The sequence below is a fragment of the Lynx canadensis genome, chromosome A1 (genome assembly GCF_007474595.2).
Source record: "Lynx canadensis isolate LIC74 chromosome A1, mLynCan4.pri.v2, whole genome shotgun sequence".
NCBI lineage: Eukaryota > Metazoa > Chordata > Mammalia > Carnivora > Felidae > Lynx > Lynx canadensis.
This window is the reverse complement of record NC_044303.2, coordinates 178,388,092-178,412,080: the sequence shown is the minus strand read 5'-3', so window position 1 is coordinate 178,412,080 and position 23,989 is coordinate 178,388,092. Positions and strand designations below refer to the sequence as shown.

Here is a 23,989-nt window from a genome sequence, read left to right as displayed (position 1 = left end):
CAGTGCTATAACTGAAACAAATATTTCTGTAGAAGTCACGCACCAGTGTGTTCTAGTTGCCCACCTTAAGCTCAAAGGATTGCTGACGAATTCCTTTCTCCCCTCCAGAACCCAGCTGATTGTTCTTCACTCTCTTCTAACCTTCATGCAGCTCTAAACTCAAGATTCTGTGCCCCTGACTTCACTGCCCACCTCTGGTACCTTCCACCCCGCTGGTGACAGGGGGAAGAACATGAGATTGGAAGTAAAGCTGACCTAATTGTGGCTTGTAGCCCACTGACATTTAGCAGCCCGACGATGTTGGGCAAACCACTTAACTCCTTTGAGCCTCTCTGTTCACTTGCAAAATGAAGGAAATCATCTTACAACTCCGTAGGATTGTTGGGACCATTCGTGACTTGCAGCAGTGCTTTGAACCTAGGGACAGCTCCATGGGTGTTCAGTAAATCAAGTATCAAACTCATTGCCTTCACATAGTAAGCACTCAGGAAATAACTATTGTTAGCCAGTCACTACATGACTATTTCTTGAATGCCAGACACTATTCTAGGCACTGGGATATAGTCATGATCAAAACAGATGAAGTTCCCTCACCAAGGAGCTTACGTCGTCATAGGGAAGACCATGAATTAACATATGTGAATATACGGCCCAGTCACAGGAAGTCCCATAAGAACAATAAAGTAGGTTATGGGAGTGGAAAGTGGTTGGGGGTCTGGGGCAAGTTTTGAGGTAATGTTTTAGGCAGAGTGGTCAGGGAGGGCCTCTCTGAGGACATGACATTTAACTAGAATTTCTGTTCCCATCCCTGTCTTCAGTGTTTGCTCTTTGACTTCTCCCTGCACATTTTGGTGGCTTGTCTTCTATGCTCTTGATTTCCCTATAGCCTCAAACTTTGATTGAGAAAAGAGAGGAGTCAGGAAGGTTTTTGATCTGTGTCTCCATGTATTAAGTGAAGGGCTGAATGGTAAAGTCCTGAATTTGTCTTTGTGCTGATTAAATATCTATACCTTGGGAAAGCTTTGCTCCCTAAAGAAGGGTATTGGGGGGACAACCTGGTGATCACACTTTATTTGATTCCTGCAATTGCCTAAGTCCATATAAAACTCAGAACAGCAAAAATATTAACGGCTGTCATTTATCCAAAACCAGAGTGCTAACAAGTAGCAGAGCCAAGATTCGAGCTTAGAACCTTCAAACATCCACTCTTTCCTGTACCCTTCTCTGCCTGCAGTGATCATCATCACTGTTGTTATTAGTAATTCCACATTTAGAAAATACTTTGTCTTAGAAGAGTAAGATTACATAGTTCAAATATAATGTGTATTTAAATATACATAAGTATATATTACACTATACATAAATAATAACATTATTAAATATAATGTGTATTTAAATTCACCTTTATTGAGCAACTACTTTTCATTCAGATACAGCATTTCCCTCATATATGACAGGCACTGTTCTAGGTGCTAATACTATAATCCTAGCGCTACCACTACTATTTATTGAGCATCTTCTATTTTTTTCTGTGTTAGAACTTGTAATATTCACAACGATATGTATTTTAGCCGTATTTTGTAGATGGGAAACCTGAGACTCAGAGTGATTAGTGAATATCCAAAGTTCAACAGTAAGTGGTGGAGGCAGATGCTGGGTCTGTTTATGGCTGAGCCTTAATGCCTGCATTGTTCTCCTTCACCGAGAAATGCAAAGGTGCACAGTCTCAGCTCTCCAGAAGCAAAGCCAAAGATGCTATCAGTGTAGGCTGACAGATCTAATAATTTACATACACACGTTATAGGTTGTATTTCCTTTCATCCCCACAGTACCCCTCATCAAATGGCGGTAGTGGTGGCATGATGTCAGGTGGTAGTATTAGTGTTACCAGCTAGACACCAGAATACCTGCAGTCAGAGGCAGACTGATCACGGCTACTTGTTGTCAGGAGTCAGCCAAAATGCTGTGGGAACCCAGTGGGCAACGTGGGAATGCTTGAGGTGGGGCCTGAGAGAGTACTTGGAGGTGAGCTTCGCTCAGATTGGGAAAGCTTCTTTTTGAGCTGGGCTCTGAAAAGTAAGACTGCCTGGAAAGGTCTCTAATGTGATCACCAGTTACCAGAGGATGTAGTTAAGGGAAATAACTTGGTCACATAGCCAGTTGACAGAGCAGGGATCATCATTTGGTCAGCCTTACCCTTCAGCTCGAAACCTGACCCTTATTTAGAATAGCATACCAGGAAAGTCTCATTGGCCTTTCAGTATCCCTTTGTGAACAAAGTTAACTCTGTGATTCTTTTGGGTTCTGGAGACAAAGTGCATAAGGTTCATGGGGAAAAGAAGTAATAAAAGATCGGGTCAGCCAGATGGGCCACTCCTTGAGAGTCAAAAGATCCTGGTTGTGCCATGGACCTTCTGTGTTATGTGGCCTTGGACTTCAGTTTCCTTATCTGTAGAATGATGTATATAGGCCAGTGTTTCTCAAATATCTGCATGCATCTGAATCACCTGGAAGGCTTCTTAAAACCAATTGCTAGACCCCCCACCCCCAGAGTCCCTGATTCAGTAGATCTGGGGTGGGACCCAAGAATTTATAACTGATAAATTCCCAAGTGGTTCTGATGCTGCTACGCCAGGGACCAAACTTGAGAACCACTGATATCTGAGCTCTCATTGCCTCTGTGAGCCTCTGTTTAAAAAGTGATAGCATCAAAGTCAGGAGGTCTGGACCATAGAGTTCCACCTCCGACTAGGTATACTACTTTGAGCAAGGCACTTAACCTTTCTCTGCCTGTGTCTGTATCAGTAAAGTGGGAGACTCACAATTCTCAGTGGCATAGGAGAGAGGAGAGAATCAACTCTCTCATTTAAGAGCAACCCGTTATGAAAAGAATACTATATAAATTGTCAGTTATGTAGCCAAGATACGGAAGCAACCTAAGTGTCCATCGATACCCAAATGGATAAGGAAGATGTGGTGCACGTACACACACACACACACACACACACACACACTGAAATATTACGTAGCCACAAAAGAGGATGAGATCCTACCATTTGCAAGAACATAGCTGGACCTAGAAGGTGTTAAGCCAAGTGAAATAAGTCAGACAGAGAAAGACAAACACCACATGATTTTATTCATAGGTAGAATGTAAAAAAAAAAAAATGAATACACAAGCAAAAAGCAGAATCAGACTGTAAATACAGAGCAACAAACTAATGGTTACCAGAGGGAAGGGAGGTGAGGGAATGGCAAAACAGGTGAAGGGGAGAGGGAGATACAGGCTTCCAATTATGGAATAAGTCGTGGGAATAAAAGGCACAGCATAGAGAATATAGTCAATGGTATTGGAATAGGGCTGTATGGTGACAGATTGTAGCTACACTTGTGGTGAGCAGAGCATAACTAGAGGTTGAATCACTATGTTGTATGCCTGAAACTAATGTAACATTGTGTCAACTACACTCACATATAAATGTTTTCAATAAAAAATAGTCATTTGTGCCTATCCCATGTTTGAAGTAAAGATTCTGCTCTGATAGAATATTTGAGGTAACTGGGTCTACCTTCCAAGTGAAAGAAACAACAGAAAATGTCTCCTTTCCATGAAGATAAGGAAGCTTAGTGCAAGAAGAAGTGTGCCCATGGAGAATGTACTTAAAATCCAAATGACCCATGAGGGACCCCATCTTATTTGGCAGATAAAAGTTTCCCTGCTATCTATTTAACAAATTAATAAAAAAGAACATAAATAAAAGGGAATAATAACTTAGAGCTATCTGGGCACCTGAGTCTGTGAGCCCTTTAGGGCCTTGGCACCTAAAGAGGAGGGGAAAAAAAGATCCTTGTCTCTGAGGCTTTGAAAGTGCCTTTCCTTGAGGCATTGGGGAAGCTCTGGGGGCACTAAGAACTGAAGGGCTGAGTGCCTGGGGCATGAGTCTGTTTGATCCAATAAAGAGCCAGGAAAAAAAAAAAATGGCTGGTAAGTAATTTTGCTGTTTCATTTTGCTGCAAAAGAGAAGGCAAAACACCAGAATATTCAATGAGCCAAACAAAGTACAAATGTGCCATGAGTATGAATGCAGGCTGCCCCCTTCCCAGGGAACGTTTCTAAGCCCGAACGAAGCACTCACCGCTGAGGCTAATGTACAATAGCATGCATTTTAAACCATGGTGACCCTTTTGTTTTTCTGATAGGCGAAGATGAAGACGAATTTGAGAATTTCATGCTGCCTCTTACAGTCTCTTTTGAAACGGTATTACAAATATTCAACAACAACTTTAAACAAGAAGATGTAAAGGTGGGTTTGTTCCCAAACATGATGAGAGATGATTTTGCTCCTTCTAGGATATCCAGATCCACAAAAAGGTTCTGCGTTATTTGTATGTGCTCTGTGCCTCATCGGTCTTGCTTTCTCAGTCGCCATGTGTCTTTGAGTTGTACTTTTCCTACCAGTACTCTTTTATTTTCTTCCACAAACTGACTTTGAGGCCAGTGAGTGATTTTGGACACTTGATGATTGGGTGATTTCTCCCTCATGGCAGTTAGTATCTTTAAAAGAACCTTCTTGTGGGTACCCCACTTTAAACACCCCTATTCCGGCACCTACCCTGCACTGTATGTTTCAGCATATTTATATGGAGGAATGCGCAAACATGCACATGCTAAAACACTACATCTCTAAATATGTTTTTAAACAAGAATTTATATAAATCAAGACTTTATTAAATGGCTAGGCATATATGTATAAATAGGAGCTGGTCTTGAAGTATTGCGTTCTTAAACTGAGCAAAGTGATTAGGATAACTGATAGCTAAATAAGGTTTTTATGCGCCTGTGGGAGCCGTATTAGGATTGATTTGACAAGTCTGTTCAGCTGTGGCAGCAGTCACACTATCCAAGACAACATTATGTTTTATTAGTAAAATCCTTAAGTGTAGCAAGCGATTTGTGACAAAACAGCCCCAGATTTTAATGTGGGGGGTGGGGAACACAAGATCTGCAAAACAGGAATAGCATCGTCTAAAACCATAATGCATCTGGGCTCTATTAAACAGATTGACACTGATTATTATTTTTAAAAGACTAATAAATGTACTCCAGAGAAGGTGGGCACCTCTGTTAGTGATGCTTGAGTCCTATTTTATTGTTATTTGAAATAAGTTGAAAACATTAACCATCATTTTGCTTGTTTTCTCTTCTCTCTACCAAAAAACAAACAAACAAACAAACAAAAAACTTAGCTCTGAGAAGCCAGATAGTAAAACAATAGCCTTTGATGGTTATTTTACTGTAATTCTTCTACCAAAAAAATAATTAGCCAAATGCTATACCTCTTAATTTGAAATAGACTTTTTTGAAGTGAATGTTTATCAACATGCAATAGTCACAGAATTTTAAAACCAAAAAGGATCCTAGAGATTTTCTTTGTGTTCATAATCTTGCTAAAATTCTTCACCAGACTTTCTATTCAGGTTAGCTATGTTTTTGAGATGTCTTCCAAATATGTTTAAGGGCCAACAAAATCTTTGCAGCTTTGAGGTGGCTCTGGGTGCCCTTTATATCAGACAGAAGCAGTGAGGTTGAAAAACACCATCTTTCTAAAAATTACATTTGTCTCATTTGAAGATTTCATTATACTCCAAGCCCATTTTGATGTAATCCCATCTAGTTTGATAGAAACCATCTTCCTAGAGTCATTTTTAATGGAGTTCCAGTGATATATCCCTAAACCAGCAAGTTCTTAACGACCCTGGAAAGTGACTGCTTGATTACACTTTAACGGTATTTGCAAATAAAATCACAAGTAATTAAGGGGAAATCTCCAGGCTTTTGAGCAAGTTTGATGCATGATAACTGCCTGATTCAGCTTCATCTAGAGTAATGCTGTGTAGGCAACAGCTACTGAGATCAATAGCAACGTAATGATAGTGGCAGAATTAAGTGAGTAACCTGAGAACTGTGCCTCAGAATGCATGCAGCTGCCACGAACCAGGGCCACACAGTGCACTCCGTGCTTCCGTCCTAAATGTTCATCAAAAGACGCCCTGCAGGAAAATGGAGTTAGATGCTCTTTATTGCTGATCGTGTCTCTTGCCACATTTATCAGGGAAATTGGATTAGCAGTTGGCAGCTGCAGGTAGACAAGATTCTGCAGTGATTAAATATGCAGCTTGGCTGCATTTGTTGTGACAGACCTTTAGTAAATTCTACTGTAAGCACCATCTGTCTAATTTGTATAAAGAAAACTTGGTGCTGTAAGCTACCGATAAAGAACTAAATCTGTTGCTTTATCATAAACAAAACTTTTGCACTAAATGCTTTTAAATGTAATTTATTAGGTTAAGGCTATTTTTCTATCACGATGAATAAATAATACATGCAAAAGTGCTTTCAGGTACTTCATTTTGCAAGTACTAGAGATAAAAACAGTTCTGTTTTGTTCTTCAATAAAGTATTTAGTATTCCAATCCACAGGAGGTGATGCTGTTAAAATATCTCTATGAAAATGCTGCAAGACTGCCAAATTCATTTAATTTGCAACCCTTACCAGGATTTTCTAGCTCCCTATTTATAGATATTTTTCATATGCGGATTTCAGGATGAATGTAAACAGTGAGGACCTGTGTTGCCAAATTGAAAAATGGTTGCAAGGGGTAGAAATGCTGCAAAACTCTTAAATTTATAGCTTTGTGTTCTTACTTAGTCCTAATAAAATTGAAGAGAACATTGAATTTTTTGTCTTGGGTTTTTCTCTTCACAGCAAAGGGAAAAAAGAAAGAAAATGCTGTGACAAATCCTGGCTCCGAAGCATTAGTTCGAAATATATGTTCCCCCCCCCATAATTGTATCCATAGTAAAATATAGTCCAGTACTCCCTTGACTCATGCATCATTTTTGATTTGGTCATGACGTCATCGATTTTAAGGAAAATGAATGAAAACTTCTCAGAGGAAGAGGAGCAGTTAAATAGGAACCTGCTATCTTTAGTCCCTTCGTAAAAACTCCACAATGTTAAATTATTTAAAATCCTTGATTTTCAGCATGCGCACATTAAAAGTTTTCGCACTAAGTGCCAAATGTTGCAAACAGCACTTTAACAGAATGATTTTGCTTTGATCCCTGTAGCAGTTCCTGAATAATTTATCACAGGTTATTGCCTTAATTCTGGAGAGGGATAGAGCAATAAAGGCAGATGAAAACACTCCAGTTGAAACACCTTGGGGCCTGCTCATTCCTCTGACACGGCTCTTTTGTTGGAACTATTTAGAGGTTATTAAGATGTGTCTCCAGAATTAAGAGTATGCTGTAAGGATGAAGACAGCCATCTTAATTCTAAAGACAAAGCACAATGACCCTTCACCTTCTTTTTCTTTGTTGTTATTATATAGTAGAATTATGAGGATAATATTATAGCTGCCCCCAGTAGTGCCACTACAGTAAAGGGTCTGTCAGACTTTCCATTAGAAACCCTGTTTTGGGGGTCAGGGTGGAAGGAGCCGCGTTTCAGCCGTTTCCCAGCCCATTCGTCTCACGCTTGGTACACAGACAACTGTTCGCCATGCAGCCCGCTGAAGCACGGAGCGGCTTCTCCTGGAGCTACCCGCAGGGAATCCTTGGGATTACATACCCCAGACCTCCCCAGCTCCCCAAAACAGCCTCACTGAAAATATAGGGAGCCTCTCACTTTTCAGATCAATCAAGTGTTGACCAACGGCAGCTGTCCTGTAGGACAAAGGCAACTTTTGAAATAAACCCCTTTGTACTCTTTTAAATGAGATGGTGAATTGTGGCTCCTCCTTCCCTAAATTTCATTCAGACCGCCTCTTGTTCTCTGAGATCGTTCAGCAGCCTGGTTGAACTTCTGGGGAGCAGTTGTCCTGTCTAATACCAGAGCTGGCTATGTTTTGGCTACCAAGAAAGTACTCCTGTAGTGTTGTTTGAGTATCTGTATAGGTTGTTTCAGTACTCATGCTGTCTTAAGATAAAAGAGGTTGTTTGAGCCGAAGCATCTGTTTCTTACTCACATTAACACTGTATTTTCCTGTCCAGTTGTATCTACTGAAAAGATACATTTACTTGTTATGTTGTCATGTGCTTCCTGTGCTCTGTAGTAACATTTTCTAAAATTAAACCTTGATATAATTTCATAGATTCAGTCACTTAGAGCACTTTTATTAACTTGGCATCTTTTAAGGAAGAAAAAGCTGTGATAGAATAGAATGTCAACCTTTTTGTGTAATGAAGATAGTAAGATATTTTAAGAGTCCCTTGCACTAAGCATGAAGAAAGTAAAACTCATGGTTCCTGTCGACTAATTTAGAGCTGAATGGTGGGTGCCTTACATACATGTGGAAACTTAATATTATTTGAAGAGTAGCCCGTAACCTCTAAGTATACGTAAAAATATACCGAAAGCCCACTGTCACAGAAAGACTGCAGAGCTATAAATACTCAAAATAGAATTGTTCAAAGAAGCTGTCTTAGAAGACGTATTTTGTTCTTGAGGTTGTGAGAAACGTGGAAAGCTGCAGAAGAGGGGAACAAGTTCCAGGTGGTGAAAAAAAGGTTACATAAAAGGCAAAATGGCTTTTTTAGAAAAATAGCAGGTCACATGAGAGAACTATAAGGTGTGAGCGGATTCTAGAATAAAAGGAGTAGTGACATTACGAGAGGGAAAAGAATGAGTCATTTAAAGAAGCAGAAACAAATACAGGGTTTACCGATTCAGAAAATTCAGATTACCATCATTCTGTAAACCGTTAGACAGTTAGAAACTAAATATTTTATGAACAACTTCCAGTTATATGGAGTCACCTTTTGGGTACAGGGGTCGGGAGACAATCAGAAATTACAGATACTTCTGACAGATAAACTCTTCTTTGCTACTTTGAGGTGTTATTTAGCCATTAAGATGAGGCTTAGGATTCACTTCCCAGTGCTTGATGATAATTTAAATGCCTTCCTATTACAAGATTTTCTCTTATTACCAAAGTGTGAGGAAAACAAAAATCAGGTAAAAGGGAAAGTTCAGAGCCCATTTCCTGGCAGAATATTTCTACTGAAACAGTACCTTCAGAAATCACAGTTGCATATCTCAATTATCCCACCCCCTTGTTTTGCAATTATGTTTATTTGTGCTCTTTGTTCTGACATTCTAGCATCTGTTCGTGGGTTTTCTTTTTCTCTTCCCAAGCATCATCCTAAGGACAGCTTAATTAAGAGTCCAGAGTACAAGTCAGATCTCTTTTATTTAAGAGTCAAGGTGTTTTTTTTTTCTCCTGTCTCTGAAACTATATATTTATGGAACATACAGTACATGTCAGGCTCGTGTTAGACATTTTTTATGTAAGTTTATTAAATTGATTCCTCACAATGCCCCTGTGAAAGAGGCAATATTAGCCCCTTTTATAGATGAGAAAGCTGAGACTGGTAAATTGCCTTGCCTGAAGCCTTACAGTAAAGCAGCGGAGCTGGGATTCAGATTCAAGTCTTCTGATAACCAATACAGATCTCTTTCCTTACATCTTTTCCTTGCTTGGGGAGCGCGAGTGCCATTCTCGGTATGTCATGGGAGCAATAGGTCACCTGGACAGTTTTACTTTGTCCTAAGTTACTAGAGATATTCTTTAGGGATCTTTAAATAAATGCCAGTGTGCTTCCAGGATAGACTCCAGATTGCATAGTGGGACTGATTCATGCAAGCCGATGTGGTTAAGATTTGCCATTATTAAATAATGTCTAGACCCTGTGCATTTTCTGTTCTGTGGAATTATCAATCCTCATCTCTTTTTTTTTTTTTTTTCTAATTTGGCATGATTTGGAAACAAAGTATATTAAGAATCTAAATGTTCCTAAACTACTGGAATTATGACTTAGCTCAATTTATAAGAAGCAGAGTAGAGTTGGTCAGCAGATTTGATGGTCTGTTTGTTTAAAAGGGTCTACGGTTTTCTATAGAAAGGGATCTGAGCGAGACATTTTAGCTAATGAATCAAAATCAGATATGTGGTCATTATTGCCTGATTATTACTCCATCTGCTCTGTGCTAACGTGAAAATCAATTACTGTGTCTCTTTCCCACTGACAGCGTATGTTGATCGGGCTGGCAAGAGATCTTCGAGGGATTGCCTTTGCACTGAACACAAAGACCAGCTACACCATGCTGTTTGACTGGATGTATCCTTATTACACTGTGACAATACCAGCTCTGTGCACAGAGGGATGCCAGGCCCCTCGCTTTCGTTTAATAGTATGGCACAGTAGGGAAGAGGAAACAAAGCTAAATGAACTAATGTGTAATCAGCTAAAAATTACAGCACAGTGGCAGCAGTGCAGATAACTGAGCACAGCATTTGGAGACCCAGCTCAGAGAGGTCACTTTTTGGTGCCATTAAATATTGACAACTTAAAAATCACGTTCCCAAATGATTGTTTATGTAGGGATTGCAGGGATAATCAGGCTAACGTCTTTAACTCAGGATCAATGAATCTTACCATTTGGCATTTTCGAGGAGATTTGAATTTCTGTTCCATCTCAATTAGCAGGGCTGATCAGGCTACTGTGCCTCTTTGAGGCCCAATTCATCATGCTACAGCTTTTCACCATCGTGAAAATATTAATGGAGATGAAAAAGGGGGAAATAAATGGTCAGGAGTTTTCATTTAGTATAAATTCTGAATTTACCTTTGCCAAGGCTTAGTACAGATAGCAACATAAATAAACAAAGAAACAAACATCCCTGGCAGAAATGCCTCATCATGTAAGAGTGAGACAAACGTGGACTCTGGTATCAGAGTAGGATTGAAATCCAGCTCTCCACCTTGGCAAGTTATTTCTCTTCTCTGAGTCGTGGTTTTCTCATCTAAAAAAAGAGACATCCAGTATCAGGGCTCACTGGGACCATTAAAATAGGTAACACACTTTGTGTAATGTCTGGAACATATTTGGGAGTCCTAAGTGGTTGCTATTAATATTGTTTTAGTAGTATTGTATGTATCCTCTTTGATCCTAACAGGAAGTGACAATTTATAAAGTCATGTAAGTGTAATATGTTTTCATGCCTTTATACATAAAACTATCAGAGCACTTAAGAAAAATTCTGTAGCCTTAAAGCAATTGTATGTTTTAAGTTACACTGTTTCTCAGTTGCTCTTTTCAAACCTTCCTTATCCAAATTGCAAAAGAAACTTCTTTTTTTTTTATTTATTATTTGAGAGAGAGAAAGGATCCCAAGCAGGCTCTGCATTATGAGTATGGAGCCTGACATAGGACTCGATCCCATGGCTGCAAGTTCATGACCTGAGCCCAGATCGAGTCGGACACTTAACTGAGCCACCCAGTCACCCACACTACAAAAGAAACTTCTTGAAAGCAATCTTTCACCACAGATCCCCAGTTAGGCCAAAAATATAGCTAACAGGGGATCTGGGCATGGTTTAGGGGGAACTCTATGCATTAAACAAAAACTTTTCTAACATTAATTGAATACCGACTAACATTTTTAGTTACTATTAAAACCTACTTCATCAGATATATGTGTTCATAGAAAGGTTAGAGGTAAGTGTTTTCCATGTCATTGAAGAACCATGTATGTCTTTATATCAGCATACCAAGTACATGTACAGAGGCTGTAGGTTTTAACACAGCAAGTCCTACAGTTGTTTTAACTGTGAAGAATAAACTGAGATTGCATATTACTTTTTTATTTATCTAAAAACAAACAGAAGCTTATAACGTGAAAACTTTCATTTATTTGAAAAAAATTGTAGAAGCCTAGTTTTGGCACTCTGGAATGCATGGTGATCTTGACAGCAAGCTGCAACTCTAGGATGTCCATCAGTTAACGTTTCCTGTGTCCCTCCTCAGCGGTCCCAACCAAGAGTCAAGTCCAGAACCTCTCCCCTCAGTGTCAAAGAATATAAATATCTGCCATAATCGATACCGCCTAAAATTCATAGAACATAGTTAAGTCTTTGGTTAAGTCTGTTTTCCATGTATTTCCTCACTAAGCTCCTTCTTTTTGGCACCTGTCTGAAGTGAAACTTTTGTCCAGCAGATGGCAGACAATAGCAAATGGAAAGCCTTGGGACTTCATGTTTTGTTTTGAACTGGAAACTGTTGTCTCCTCCATGTGACCATAGATGTTGATGTTATTAGGGTCAGTGGCAGAGGGCGAAGTGTCAGTTATGCAGGGAGCTGTGTTAGATTGCCAAACAGGATGGCTTGGTACCGGCTTTGCTTATAATAATTGAGTTTCAGTAGCAAATCAGCTTCCTTGGGAAAAGGCCAAAGGCTTTTCATAATTGTATTGACAACAAAATGAATATGATAAATGGTGTTCATTCAGTTGAGACAAGATTTATAGTTTTCCTTTGGGCAAGGGATGAAGAGCAAATATTTATAATAATAGTAAAATTTGTTTAAAAGTTACATTATTTGATCATTCAAAAAGCTTTATTAAAATATTTTGAAATACTTTAAGCAGTTTCAGGTGATAAAGTACAGATTCTTTTCAAAGTATTCTAATAATGTAAAAATGAATAAGGATATGATAAAAAAAAAACATGGATATGAAAGTCATTTATTCTTCCTGAAATATTGATATGTCAAACCGTCAGTGATGATTCCTACATTACTGCCAGGGAAAGTTTATTTTTGCCTTTTATCCACATAAATGTGTGTTCTTTAATTTGTTATACAGTCCTTAGCATGCAGAAGAAATGTCCTACAAGAGCACATGTCATCTTAAAGTCAAAATGCATTTTATTTATGGTGATTATTTGATAAAGTGCTATTTTAGTGGTTAGCTCTTTAATTCAAAAACATTTCTGTAAACACTGACTGCATTAACTGCTACACGAACTGCATTGCTTATCACTGTCCTTCCAAAACTAAATTGCCTGAAACTACATAGCAAACATGTTGATAAATTGTTCTACTCCTGGAGAATTGAAGAATCCCTAATACACTTCTTTGCCCATATAGTGAGAACACAATATAAAAGCACCTTACCTTGTAGCGCATTTAGTCACCTTGTTTAGAGTCTTCCCAGATCATGCTTAGACTGAAGTATCAAAAATCCAGGCAGCAATTGGGGGCGAGAAAAAAAGGAATGCGTATGATGCTATTTCCTTCTGCTCAGTCCTTTCACTTGTCATAATCTGATCTCTGAATCCACTGTTTTTCAGTCAGGTAATTGAAATACTGAATATGCATCAACACATTATACAAAGACAAGTCAAGACCATATGTAGATGTGTAGAAGAGCACAGACTTGAAAACAAAACAGTCTTGGATTCCAGTCCTGGTTTTGCCACTTAACCCGAGGCTCAAAGACAAACACAAAAACCTGTGGGCTCTTGGATAAGTTACTTAATGTATCAGAATCACAGTTTTCTCTTCCACAAAACAGAGCTAATCATACCTGTCTAACAAGTATAGCATAAGAAATGAGTGAATGGACATATATAACGGCCTAATCCAATGTCTGGCACAAAGTGGATACTCCACTAACTGTTGTTAGTGCTTTTCTCTAATATGAAATGAGACAAAGGAATCCCATTTGCTCACTTATTCAGCAAATTTGGCTAAGGACTGTGCTAGGTTTCATGAGGGATGTCGATTACTTAGACTCAAATCTTACCCCAAAATGAGCTTCTAATTAAATAGAACCTGCTAGATACATACAAAAATGACTGTAATAAAATATAGAAGGTGATAAGTGCCATACCAACAGATACAAATAGAGTGATTGCATTTAGCTGGGGAATCAGGAAGGTTTCTGTGAAAGTACAGATATTTCTCTGGATCTTACCAAATGCATAGGATTAGAGTATTGGAACTCTGAAATAAGAGGTTTTCGGTTGGCCTAAGCACAGGGTTTGGAAGGGGGTAGTGGAGAAGATGTTTTGTTGTAGATACCACTTATTTTGTGCTTGGAAATGCAGGTTGTCTGGGACCCTTGAATATCAGGCTAAGGAATTTAGACCCTATCCCATAGATAGCATGGAGCAGTTGTTGTGACTGCCTAACCAAATCAGAATTGTACCTCAAGAAGAAAGCAATTGGCATTATGTTGGACAGACTGAAATAGGGAAGAAAGGAAACCTGAAAAAAAAATCACTGTTCAGCAAGCCCACAGTGCTGTGTGCTAGGCCTGAGGAATGAGTAAAAGGATTGCTTCTCACAAGAACGAATAAAACGGATCACTCTTTAGAAGGCCACCATCTCATAGATATGACATACAACTAATGAACAGTCAATGGGTTGTCACAAAGATGGCATGCAAAAGACCACATGAATACGTAAGAGGAAGAGATTGGCTTTTGGGCAAAAAAAAACCAAAAACAAAAACAAAAACGTCGGCTTCCCAGGGAAGTGAAAGTTGGGCAAGGTGTTGAAAAATAGACATTTGCTAGACAGGAGAGAAAGACTTCCAACAGCATTTGCTTTTGTGAAAAAAAAGTACACCTGTTTCACATTCATGGAGTACCTTTAAAATAATCTCTGAACTGGCCGGCTGTTTCTGTTCTGGAACCACATCCTCATACCCCTATCTCTGAACGGTTTTAACAAAAACTCTTTTGTTGCCTTCTAGGATGTTACTGTGCTTTCCCTACTGTGAGATCCCAGAGGGAAAGAATTATGTGTTTTCCCATTTCTGTTTCCTTGGGGTCCAGTCATACTGACTGCTGGTTGTGTGGATGGATGGGTGGTCATCGTCAAGAAGGAAACCTCATGCTTTTCATTTTCTTATATTTGGCATCTGATAAGGCTATGTCATATTATTAACACTTCTGATCTTCCATTCATCTGATGTTGACGTTAGGAATTCATCGAGAAGGTTGGGTGAAAGCGGTTAGGTCTGTGCCTCTTCTACCTAAGGGCTCCCTCCCACTGTCTTCCTTCTTTCCATAAATAGGCAGTCCTCACAGGCCACTAGAAAATTAAACTCGTAGAGTGGGTTCTGATTCTCACCCTGTAATCTGAGTCTGGCACTCTCACTCTGAAGCCCTTTTAACCTCTCAGCTTGGTAGACCTCTACTCTGCTTTCCAGTAATCACTCATTTTCTCTGTGGCAGTCACCTCTGTCAGAAGCATATTAGAATTGGCACTACTCTCATTCCACACAGAAAAGGGAGCATCCCCTCATGTCCCGCGGCTTTCTCCCATAGCGAATGCAGTGTGCTCTGAAAAATATGATGGTTCTAATGCCTGTGAATGCCTTGCAAAGGAGCTTGTGTGTGCTTCTCATCCTCTTTGATTCTGAGATTTGGGTCTTGTCAGTTTCCTGGCTAGCCTTCCAGATGCTTTCCCACTAAAGATCACTGAGTCTGTGCTCAGGAGGTCTCCTGGTGGAATATTTTCTCACCTGTGCTTCTCTGGCATTGCTTTTGGTACTCAGAGAATCTCTGTTATGTGTCAGCCATGCAGACTTGAGAATGAATTCCCTAAGAATAAAAGCCTTGTCTTACTTATCTCTGGATCCCCGGCCCCTAGCACAGTAAATACCACATAGTGTCTATGATCTATCAAAAATAGCAGATTTTCTGCTACATAGAAAAAACAGTAAGTTATCTGACAATAGCCAAAACAGAGTTAATAATTAAGTTCATTGATTTCAGTTTTTTCATTTTTATACAACTGAAACCTTATATATACACACACACTTCCTTCTTATCTCCCTTCTCCGCTTCATTTCCCTTTGTAGTACTCTCTTAACATATTATGTATGTCTTTTATTTATTTTCTGTCTTTTCTTATTAGAATATAAAGTCCATGAGAACAGGAATTTTTTAATGTTTGGCTCACTGGTGGCTCCAGAGAGTCTAAAACAATGAATAGACAGTTACAGAATAGGACTTCAGTAAATACTTCTTAGGTAAATTCTTTGTGTGTGTGTGTGTGTGTGTGTGTGTACACACACACACACACACACACACACACACACAAATGCAAAGCCTTAACAAAGGGAGACAAAAGTATTGCTTTGTGAAATTTTAGGGAGCTTGTGGTTCTTAAAGAATTGGAAGGCTTATTTTCATTGAAAGTTACGTGAATTATTTCCTGAAGCTTCAAAGTGAAATGCACAGTTAAAAGGGAAGAAATAGGTAGTTCTAATCAAATATGCTCTACTTGATTTTTAGGTTGACAGGTTGACAGCAACAAATATTTATCGAAATCTGCTTTGTGCCAGGTCCATGCATACAAGTGCCTAGGTCCTGCCCTCAAAAAGTATTTAATAGGAGAGATTGAGTAGTTAGAAGGCACTGGCACACAGTACCACAGCTAGACAAAGGAAACACACCTAACCAAGTCTTGGGGGACGGGCAGGCCAGGGAGGCTTCTTGGACTAGTTGGCATCTATATTGAAATCTGAAGGACAGATAGCAATAGCAGGGGTATGATAGGGAAGCACAGTCTTTGCCCTTTAGAAACTCACTAATGGGGCAGGCAGATAACAAAAGCAATCAATCTTAATATAAGTTTGTTGTAAGAGATACGGGGTCAGAGTGCTCATTGAACGTAGATGAGGAAGAGATGGACTCCTTTTGACAAAACAGAAAGTTTCACCATCCCAGGGGAAGCGCAACTTGAACTAGGTGTTGAAAGACAGGAATGAGTTAGGCAAAGAAGCCACGTGTAGAGGAATGGAGACGAGAGTTGGCAACCATGGATTCGCAGGGAATTGAGAGTGGCTGAACCGTGGATGGGGCAGGAATACTGAAAGAGGAGTCTGAAGGTCCACAGGGACCATATCTTAAAGGGCCTTGTATGCCATCCTAAAGAATTTGAAATGTATTCTAAAGAGCAAGGAAGAAAATTGTGGTCTTTTCCACCATGGAGATCTCTACCCATACACACAGGAAAGGAACACCACTAAGTAATTCAGTTCTTTCAGCGCTTTCATCTGAAACAAAAAGACAAGTATACTGGAAAACATCAGAAACAGAGAAACTTAGAAAATAGGAAAAGAAGAAATGAAGGAGTAGAATAGCAAGGTGCTTTGTGTGTGTGTGTGTGCTGCAGCTTAAGCTTCAATTTTATATTTATGTGTCCATTTAGCAAGGAGGAGGCCCCAGTTAAGGGTTAAAGGACCAGTGGAGGTGAGTCAGAGTTATCTAGGTTCTGGTGGTCTCAGCCGTTGACTTATCAGAGGCATACACTTCTTACTATTGAGGAAGATGTTTGAGAATTTCTCCTTGGGTATACATAGGACTACCTTTTAGCTGACCCTGAGTAGATTAAAAGTTATGCAAAGCTTTTCTTCAAGCTAACATCTCCAGTATTCCTTGGAGCTACAGTGGGACCAAGCAGAGCAAATCAGCAACTTAAAAAAACGAAAAGAGATAATTTCTAAGCTGGAAGATAGATAGATAGATAGATAGATAGATAGATAGATAGATAGATAAGGATTATTATTACTACTTCCCTCTCCTTCTATGTATTTTTAAATTTTCACAAGAAATGACACTTTTTCTTAAGTTGTTTGATGCCCAAGAAACTGATATTAACAATTCAACTATGTTTTTATCCTCATTAAATTTATTTCCTTTCCTACAGTATGCAGCACATTTCTTTAAATGTGTTACTCATATGATACTTTAAAAGTGTCTTTTGTTTATAGAGTATACCAAGAACAAAAGAATATAATGTATGGGGTATGTTACAAATCAGAGCACATCATTTTACAATCCCCAGCAAACATACAGCTGTGGAGGTTAGGGAGCAATTTATAAAATTCCCATTGCTTAGTAAACACAGAAGAAATGTAGATTCACTTTTTGCTTTTGAGGTGCCGCTAATTTTCAGGAACAATATTTCTTTTGACCCTTAAGTTCTTTAACAGGCTTTATAAAAGGTACCCAACGTATCTTCCCATTCTTCAGAGGACTATCGAACGGTGGTACGGAGAGCCAGCATGCACAACTCCCATTCTGAAACTTATGGCAGAACTGATGCAAAACAGGTAAGAAGTGCAATGGGGGAGAAAAAAATCTGCTATCTGGCAGCAGTCTCTAGAGGTCAGATTTTCCTGTTTGGTATGTATATAGTCAAGGCTTAGCAAGAACTCAGGACCCAGAATTTTTAAGATAACTGGTGAAAGCAGTAGAATTAGAGACATAAGGTTGAGACCTTTTGGAAAAAGAATATAGTATATTTAGGTGTATAAGGGGACTAAGGGAACTGGAAAAAAATTGGAAGGTACCGCCACCGTTATTTAAAATATTCAAAGGCAAATGGAGGAAGGGCTCCTGTTTTAACTGTTTCACCGCTTAACTGCAATTCCATGTAATTTGAGAGCAGGGAAGTTTAGAGGTCTCTGAGTTGAGATGGTTCCTTCTTCAAGAAGGGAACTGAGTCCCAGAGCAGTTCATGGACACATAGTTTGTCTCAGGAGCCCCAGGGATTGTCCCTGCTTTGACAACTAAGTTATCCTTTTCCTCTTTGCCAAGATGCATGTATGTGGATGATTTATGCATTCAAAATTTTCGTTTAAATAGCAACTACAGTAAACAGGGGTGTATAGATCTTTTCAAATTAGTGTTTTCATTTGGGGGTGGAGGGGAAGTACCCAGTAGTGGAACTACTGGGTCATATGGTAGTTCCATTTTTAAGTTTTTAAGGACCCTCCATACTGCTTTCTACGGTGGCTGCACCGATTTGCATTCCCACCAACAGTGTGTTGGGGCTCCTTTTTCTCCACATTCATTAAAAAATTTTTAAGAGTGAAAAATAAACAGCAACTACAACTTCTTAAAGATTGCCCAGTTGACCTTATAATTTGCACGGACCAGCAGAGATTGAAATACTCTGCGTGTAAATATTAACAAAGATGTAGCTAGAGGACAAAAGCTGCAAGAAGGTAATTGGTTTTACCTCTTTAAAATATGTCATTGTGAATATGGCTTAGCACCAAATTACCTGTCACTTAGCCATCGTGTTTCCTCAGTTCCTCTTGTAAACTATGTGTTGGAAGGGAGATACCCACACAGGGAAGGAAGATGGAGCTGTAATTTTATCTCTGGTGCTAGGTTTTTCACAGTAATAATTTAAAATTTATTAAATAAGAGGTGGAAAAAGACCTGGCAAATGAAGAAATGTATTACTCTTTTAAAAGCCGTTTTTTAAAACCATTCTCCTATGTAACTTAGATACTGTAGGAAGGGTGGCTATGTTTGTGTTTGATTAAATTATGGTTTTTCAACCAGATAATTGATATTGTATATTACTGATATAGCATTTAATACTAAGGGGGAAAGTTACTGCATTGTATATTGTCGAGTACTTTATACCTGCCATAAGCAAATGATTCGTATCTATCTAACACAGTTGTCCTTAGGAGTACCTGGTGAAAATCTGTGATCTCAGAAAACATGTTACCTTGTGTGTATTTCTCTAGAATCTAACGTGAAGTATGTATGTACGTTTCTCTTTAGTCAATAATTGTATGCCAGCAATCAAAAGTTCACAATCTTTCTAGTAAGTTAGAACTGCACCTTATTCTGAAGCATTCTGAGAAAGCATGAAGACGCAACAATTCATCATTCCTGGCAGAAGGACTTTAGCAAGTGTCTTTGCTTTTTTGGTATTGCTTTGCTATGACCTATCTGCATATTTTTGGCTAGTCCTTTAAAAAGCATGCCATTATTTCTTGAAAGCACAGAGACCAGGCATATCAGAGCCAACTGAAACCAAACTGATGTTAAAAAGCAAGTATTATGTCAGGATGGCATATGTCAATCCTTTATCCTGTTCCTACTGTTCCCCTACCTGTCAGAAACCAGGGAAGCAGAATCATTCTTATTTAGAACTCCTAGGACTTGTTTCTCTTTATTTGAGCCATGTGCAATGGAAACTCTAGTCTGAATGTAATTTCATGTATTTGAAATATGCTTGAAGTATCAGATGATTAATTATACATATGAGCAGTATTAAAAAATACCTAGATCTCCTATCTGTCACTTTAGAATTTGTTTTAAAAATGTTTATCAGGCACGACAGGAGATCACAAACGTAAACCTCTATACAGGTATTTATATAAACTTACAGATACACACCCTGGGGTATTTTATTAGTATCTATCAGCCACTTTGCATGAAAAGAGAAGAGAGTAAGAGGTCTACGATTTGGGATGTCAGGATATTTTTTTGACAGATACAACTGAAATCTTTGAATCAGTCAGTGAATGAAATTAACTCTTCCTAACTGTCCTAGTATCTTTTACATATTTTATCGACACTTGCTTAATGGAGTGGCATTTTTTAAAAGGGATCATTATACTGCTGCTACTTCTAATAAATGAAAATGCTAGGCACTTTAAATCTACATTTGGTTTCTTTATCTACACGTATAGTCTGGTTTTTTGCTGTATTTCTTAGATCCCAGCGTTTGAATTTTGACGTATCATCTCCTAATGGAATTCTTCTCTTCAGAGAAGCTAGTAAAATGATTTGCACTTATGGTGAGTATCTTTTTCCATATTTGTCTCTGCAATATAACTTTATCTCTTTGGGGGAAAGAAAGATGTTAGTTATTTTGTTCTTTTGAACCTTCCTATCTGTATGAATTTGTGAAGTAGGTAATAGTGCAGAAAGCCAGGTAGCTATCATATTGGCATCGGGAGAAGTAAGTAAGCAGCATGCCTTTGACTACAAATCATGCCTGACCAACTTGATGAATTTCTTTTGGATAAAACTGCAGTGTCAGTAGGCAAAGGGAATACAACTAGATAGAATATTGAAAAGTTGTAGCGTATTCAAAATTGCGAAAAGTTACATCAGGGAATTTGCTATCATGGATCAAAGAATGCTTAGACCAATATGTCACCAGCACTGAATTTTGGAAAAATATCCTGCTAAAGGGCAGTAAACATTTTATTACAGGGAACTTTTGGGCATTGCACTCTTAGAATCAGAGTTCTATGGTAAAGATAGTCCTATTCAATTATTGTCACAAAACTTGTTTCGCAGTTAGAATCGAGCCTTAGAACTACCATAAACCCTAATACTTGCCAATTCTGACAGCTTCATCAATGAAATTCTCAACTCACTGAGACCTTTATGTATCCTGGGGATGGGGGTAGGATGGATAAGAATCCTGTTCCAGTTTGCCGTGCACTGGCTGGCCTCTGCACAGTACTCTTCTTGAGAGATGGTTTCCTGTGTCCTCTTATTCTCTGTTTTCTTTTTTGCCTGTCGGTTCTTGCTTTTCCAAATCAGTAGCCAACTCTGAGTACATTCAGTCTCAAAAATTGCCCATGATTATCGTATTTCTTTTTGAGAACCTTCCAACAGATTTTACAAAATTTTGCAAAGCCTCTTTAAGACCGTGTGTATTTGTGCATATCTGTAGGAACAACCACTAGAAATGTATTACTTCTTTAAAAGTAAAAGCCTATTTAAAAACAAAAAAAAAGGAGAAAAACAATTGTTTTAAATTGTTTTCACTTTCAAAACCCATTCTGGGACAGGAAGCTGTGTGCCTTGTAGGCCTCTGTTAAAAATGCATAGTTTTAATTGTGCGTTTGATTTTTAGAGTTTCAGATTCTAAGTGTGTGAAAACTACAGGAAGCACCTATTTGAGTCCGTAAACTTGCACTCTCCTATGTTCATCTGTACCAACAACTACATTGTCACCATTTTTGATCTGTTGAAAGTAGACACATTAGAATCATACAAAGTAGAAATGTTTTGCCTCTTAAAGGTAAAAATGAACCCCTTTTCAAATATTCTCAATGCAGTTTGCTTTACTTCCAGTGTATATCTAGTTCCTTCCATTGTCTTAGCATACAAAAATACCATGTCTAGACCATTTTCTAAAATGGTATCTTAGAGAAAGCATAGTTTTTGGAGATTAAAAGATCTGAGTACCAATCGTAGTACCAGCCCTTATCAACTCCATGACCCTCAGCCAAGACACTGTGTTTCTTTGTGCCTAGTTTTCTCACACACAAAATTAGGAATATTGACTCCCTACTGACCTACTTAGAATTCGGGATGGTTAGGTGAGCTACTCCAGGTAAAGGGCTTGGCACAGGGTATGACATGGAATAGACATTTAACCAACATGTGTCTCCTTAATCCAGAGCCATTCTCTTATACTCATAGAACCAGCCTTCTTTGGACAGGGGTTCACTGACCACATCACTTTTTTGTTCAGCCCCTGCTTGGACCACGCTGTCCTGCTTCCTTCTGCCTGTAATAAGTGCTTAGCTTCCATTTACTCACTTTATTTTTTTAATGTGTACTTATTTTTGAGAGGGAGCCAGAGCATGAGCAGGGGAGGGGCAGAGAGAGAGAAGGATACAGAGAATCCAAAGCGGATTCCAGGCTCCAAGCTGTCAGCACAGAGCCCAACGTAGGGCTCGAACTCACAAACCACAAGATCATGACCTGAGCCAAAGTCGGACACTCAACTGACTGAGCTACCCAGGCGCCCCCTATTTCCTCACTTTTTAAAAGAAAATAATATTTCTCATATGAAACAATGTATGTATATGTAAGAATTTCTTAGTAGTTGATAGAGCTTTAACTCTACACGTTAGATTTCTGTTACCAATCACAGTTGTATTTTCCTTCTGCTTTTTCTCACTCCAGTTTCTTTCACTGTGTGTAATTTTTCCTTTGGGACTTAACTCACTATTGCGGTAGGACCGATCAGAGCAGTGATTTCTCTGCCAGTGTTACTGGGCCCCTAGAGCAGAATGTATGTCCAGCCAAGTGACACCAAAAAGAATCTCAGAACAATGCCAAATCTGTAGGCTTCAAAAGCTACCTAGTTCTCTGTCCAGTTGTTTGACATAAGCAAAGAAAGGCATTGTAACAAAAGCTGAGGAAGTTAACTAAGTGAGGATCACATTGGAGGAAGAAGAAGAGGAGGAGACAGAGGTAGAGGAAGGGAAGGAAGACAAGAAACAAGATGAAGAAAAGAGAAAAGAAGAAAAGGAGTAAAGAGGGAAAAAAAACCTTCAAAGCATTCTTGAGAAGGAAAGCTAGTAAGCTTTCTTACTCTAAAGAGAAACTAAGGGATTAAAGTAAGGTATTGCACCTTGGCTTGAAATAATAATAAGGTAGCTTTTATTTTTTAATCAGCTATTATGTGGCTATTCCTATACTAGACCATTTATCATACATTAGCCTATCAGATCCTCAAGGTAGTAGTGTTATCGACCACTCACTACTCATTTGGCCTTGGCTAAGTTGCTTAGCCTTTCTTGCTTCAGTTTCTTGTTAAACAGAGAAAAGAACACCTACTTCATAAGGTGGTTATGAGGATTCAGTTCAGTAGTGCATAGAAAGCTCTTAGACCAGTTAGCTTCTGTGATCACTATTATGAAGAAATTGAAGCTCATAGAGATTAAGAAACTTGCCAAATATTGCATAGCTAGTAAGTCGCTGAATTGGAATTTCATTCAAAGTCTATATAACTTCAAACGATAGTCTCTCCATATTCCTTATTGCCACTTGGGAGCTGCCACAGGAAGATTGTCCTTGAATATTTATGATGAAGCACTGTTCTTTAACGTATGGTGATTTCTGTCCTAAAACTTAAGGGAAATCAAAGGCTCAGTGGCAAAATGTCCTTCAACTTTGTCAGCAGTGACTTGGACACGTGCACTTTGCATAGAATAATAGAAACATGTTTATCACCCTTCCCTGATTCCCGTGCTGTCCCCTACCCCCCCATCAGCCAAACTGATTTGATCTGTCTTCACCCTCTGTAATGCCTTGTTGCCCCTTCTTTTACCTCTGGAGTCTTTAATATGCTCATGGAGGGTGATCATGTGGTCTGCCATCCAGGAGGTTGGAAGGTGAGGGAAAGAGTGGGAGGGCACAGAAGAGCAGCAGTGTTTATTTTTTTGGTAAGCCAAGCAGAAGGGAAGGGAAGCCCTTGGAAGAAAGAGGCCAGAACATTCTGCGATCCCTTCTGTCCCCATCCCTCGCTGGGTTTCTTCTCTGCTCACCTCTCATGGGCAGTAT

At 39.0% G+C, this 23,989-nt stretch overlaps 1 protein-coding gene across 1 annotated transcript in view; it reads left to right on the top strand.

Moving 5' to 3' along the window:
* RANBP17 (RAN binding protein 17) overlaps positions 1–23,989 on the top strand; it is a 339,468-nt gene that overhangs the window by 261,479 nt on the left and 54,000 nt on the right. The window contains 4 exon segments of the mRNA XM_030327670.1: positions 4,201–4,304; positions 10,095–10,183; positions 17,869–17,976; positions 20,390–20,472. Of these exon segments, the coding sequence (XP_030183530.1) occupies positions 4,201–4,304; positions 10,095–10,183; positions 17,869–17,976; positions 20,390–20,472 (384 nt within the window).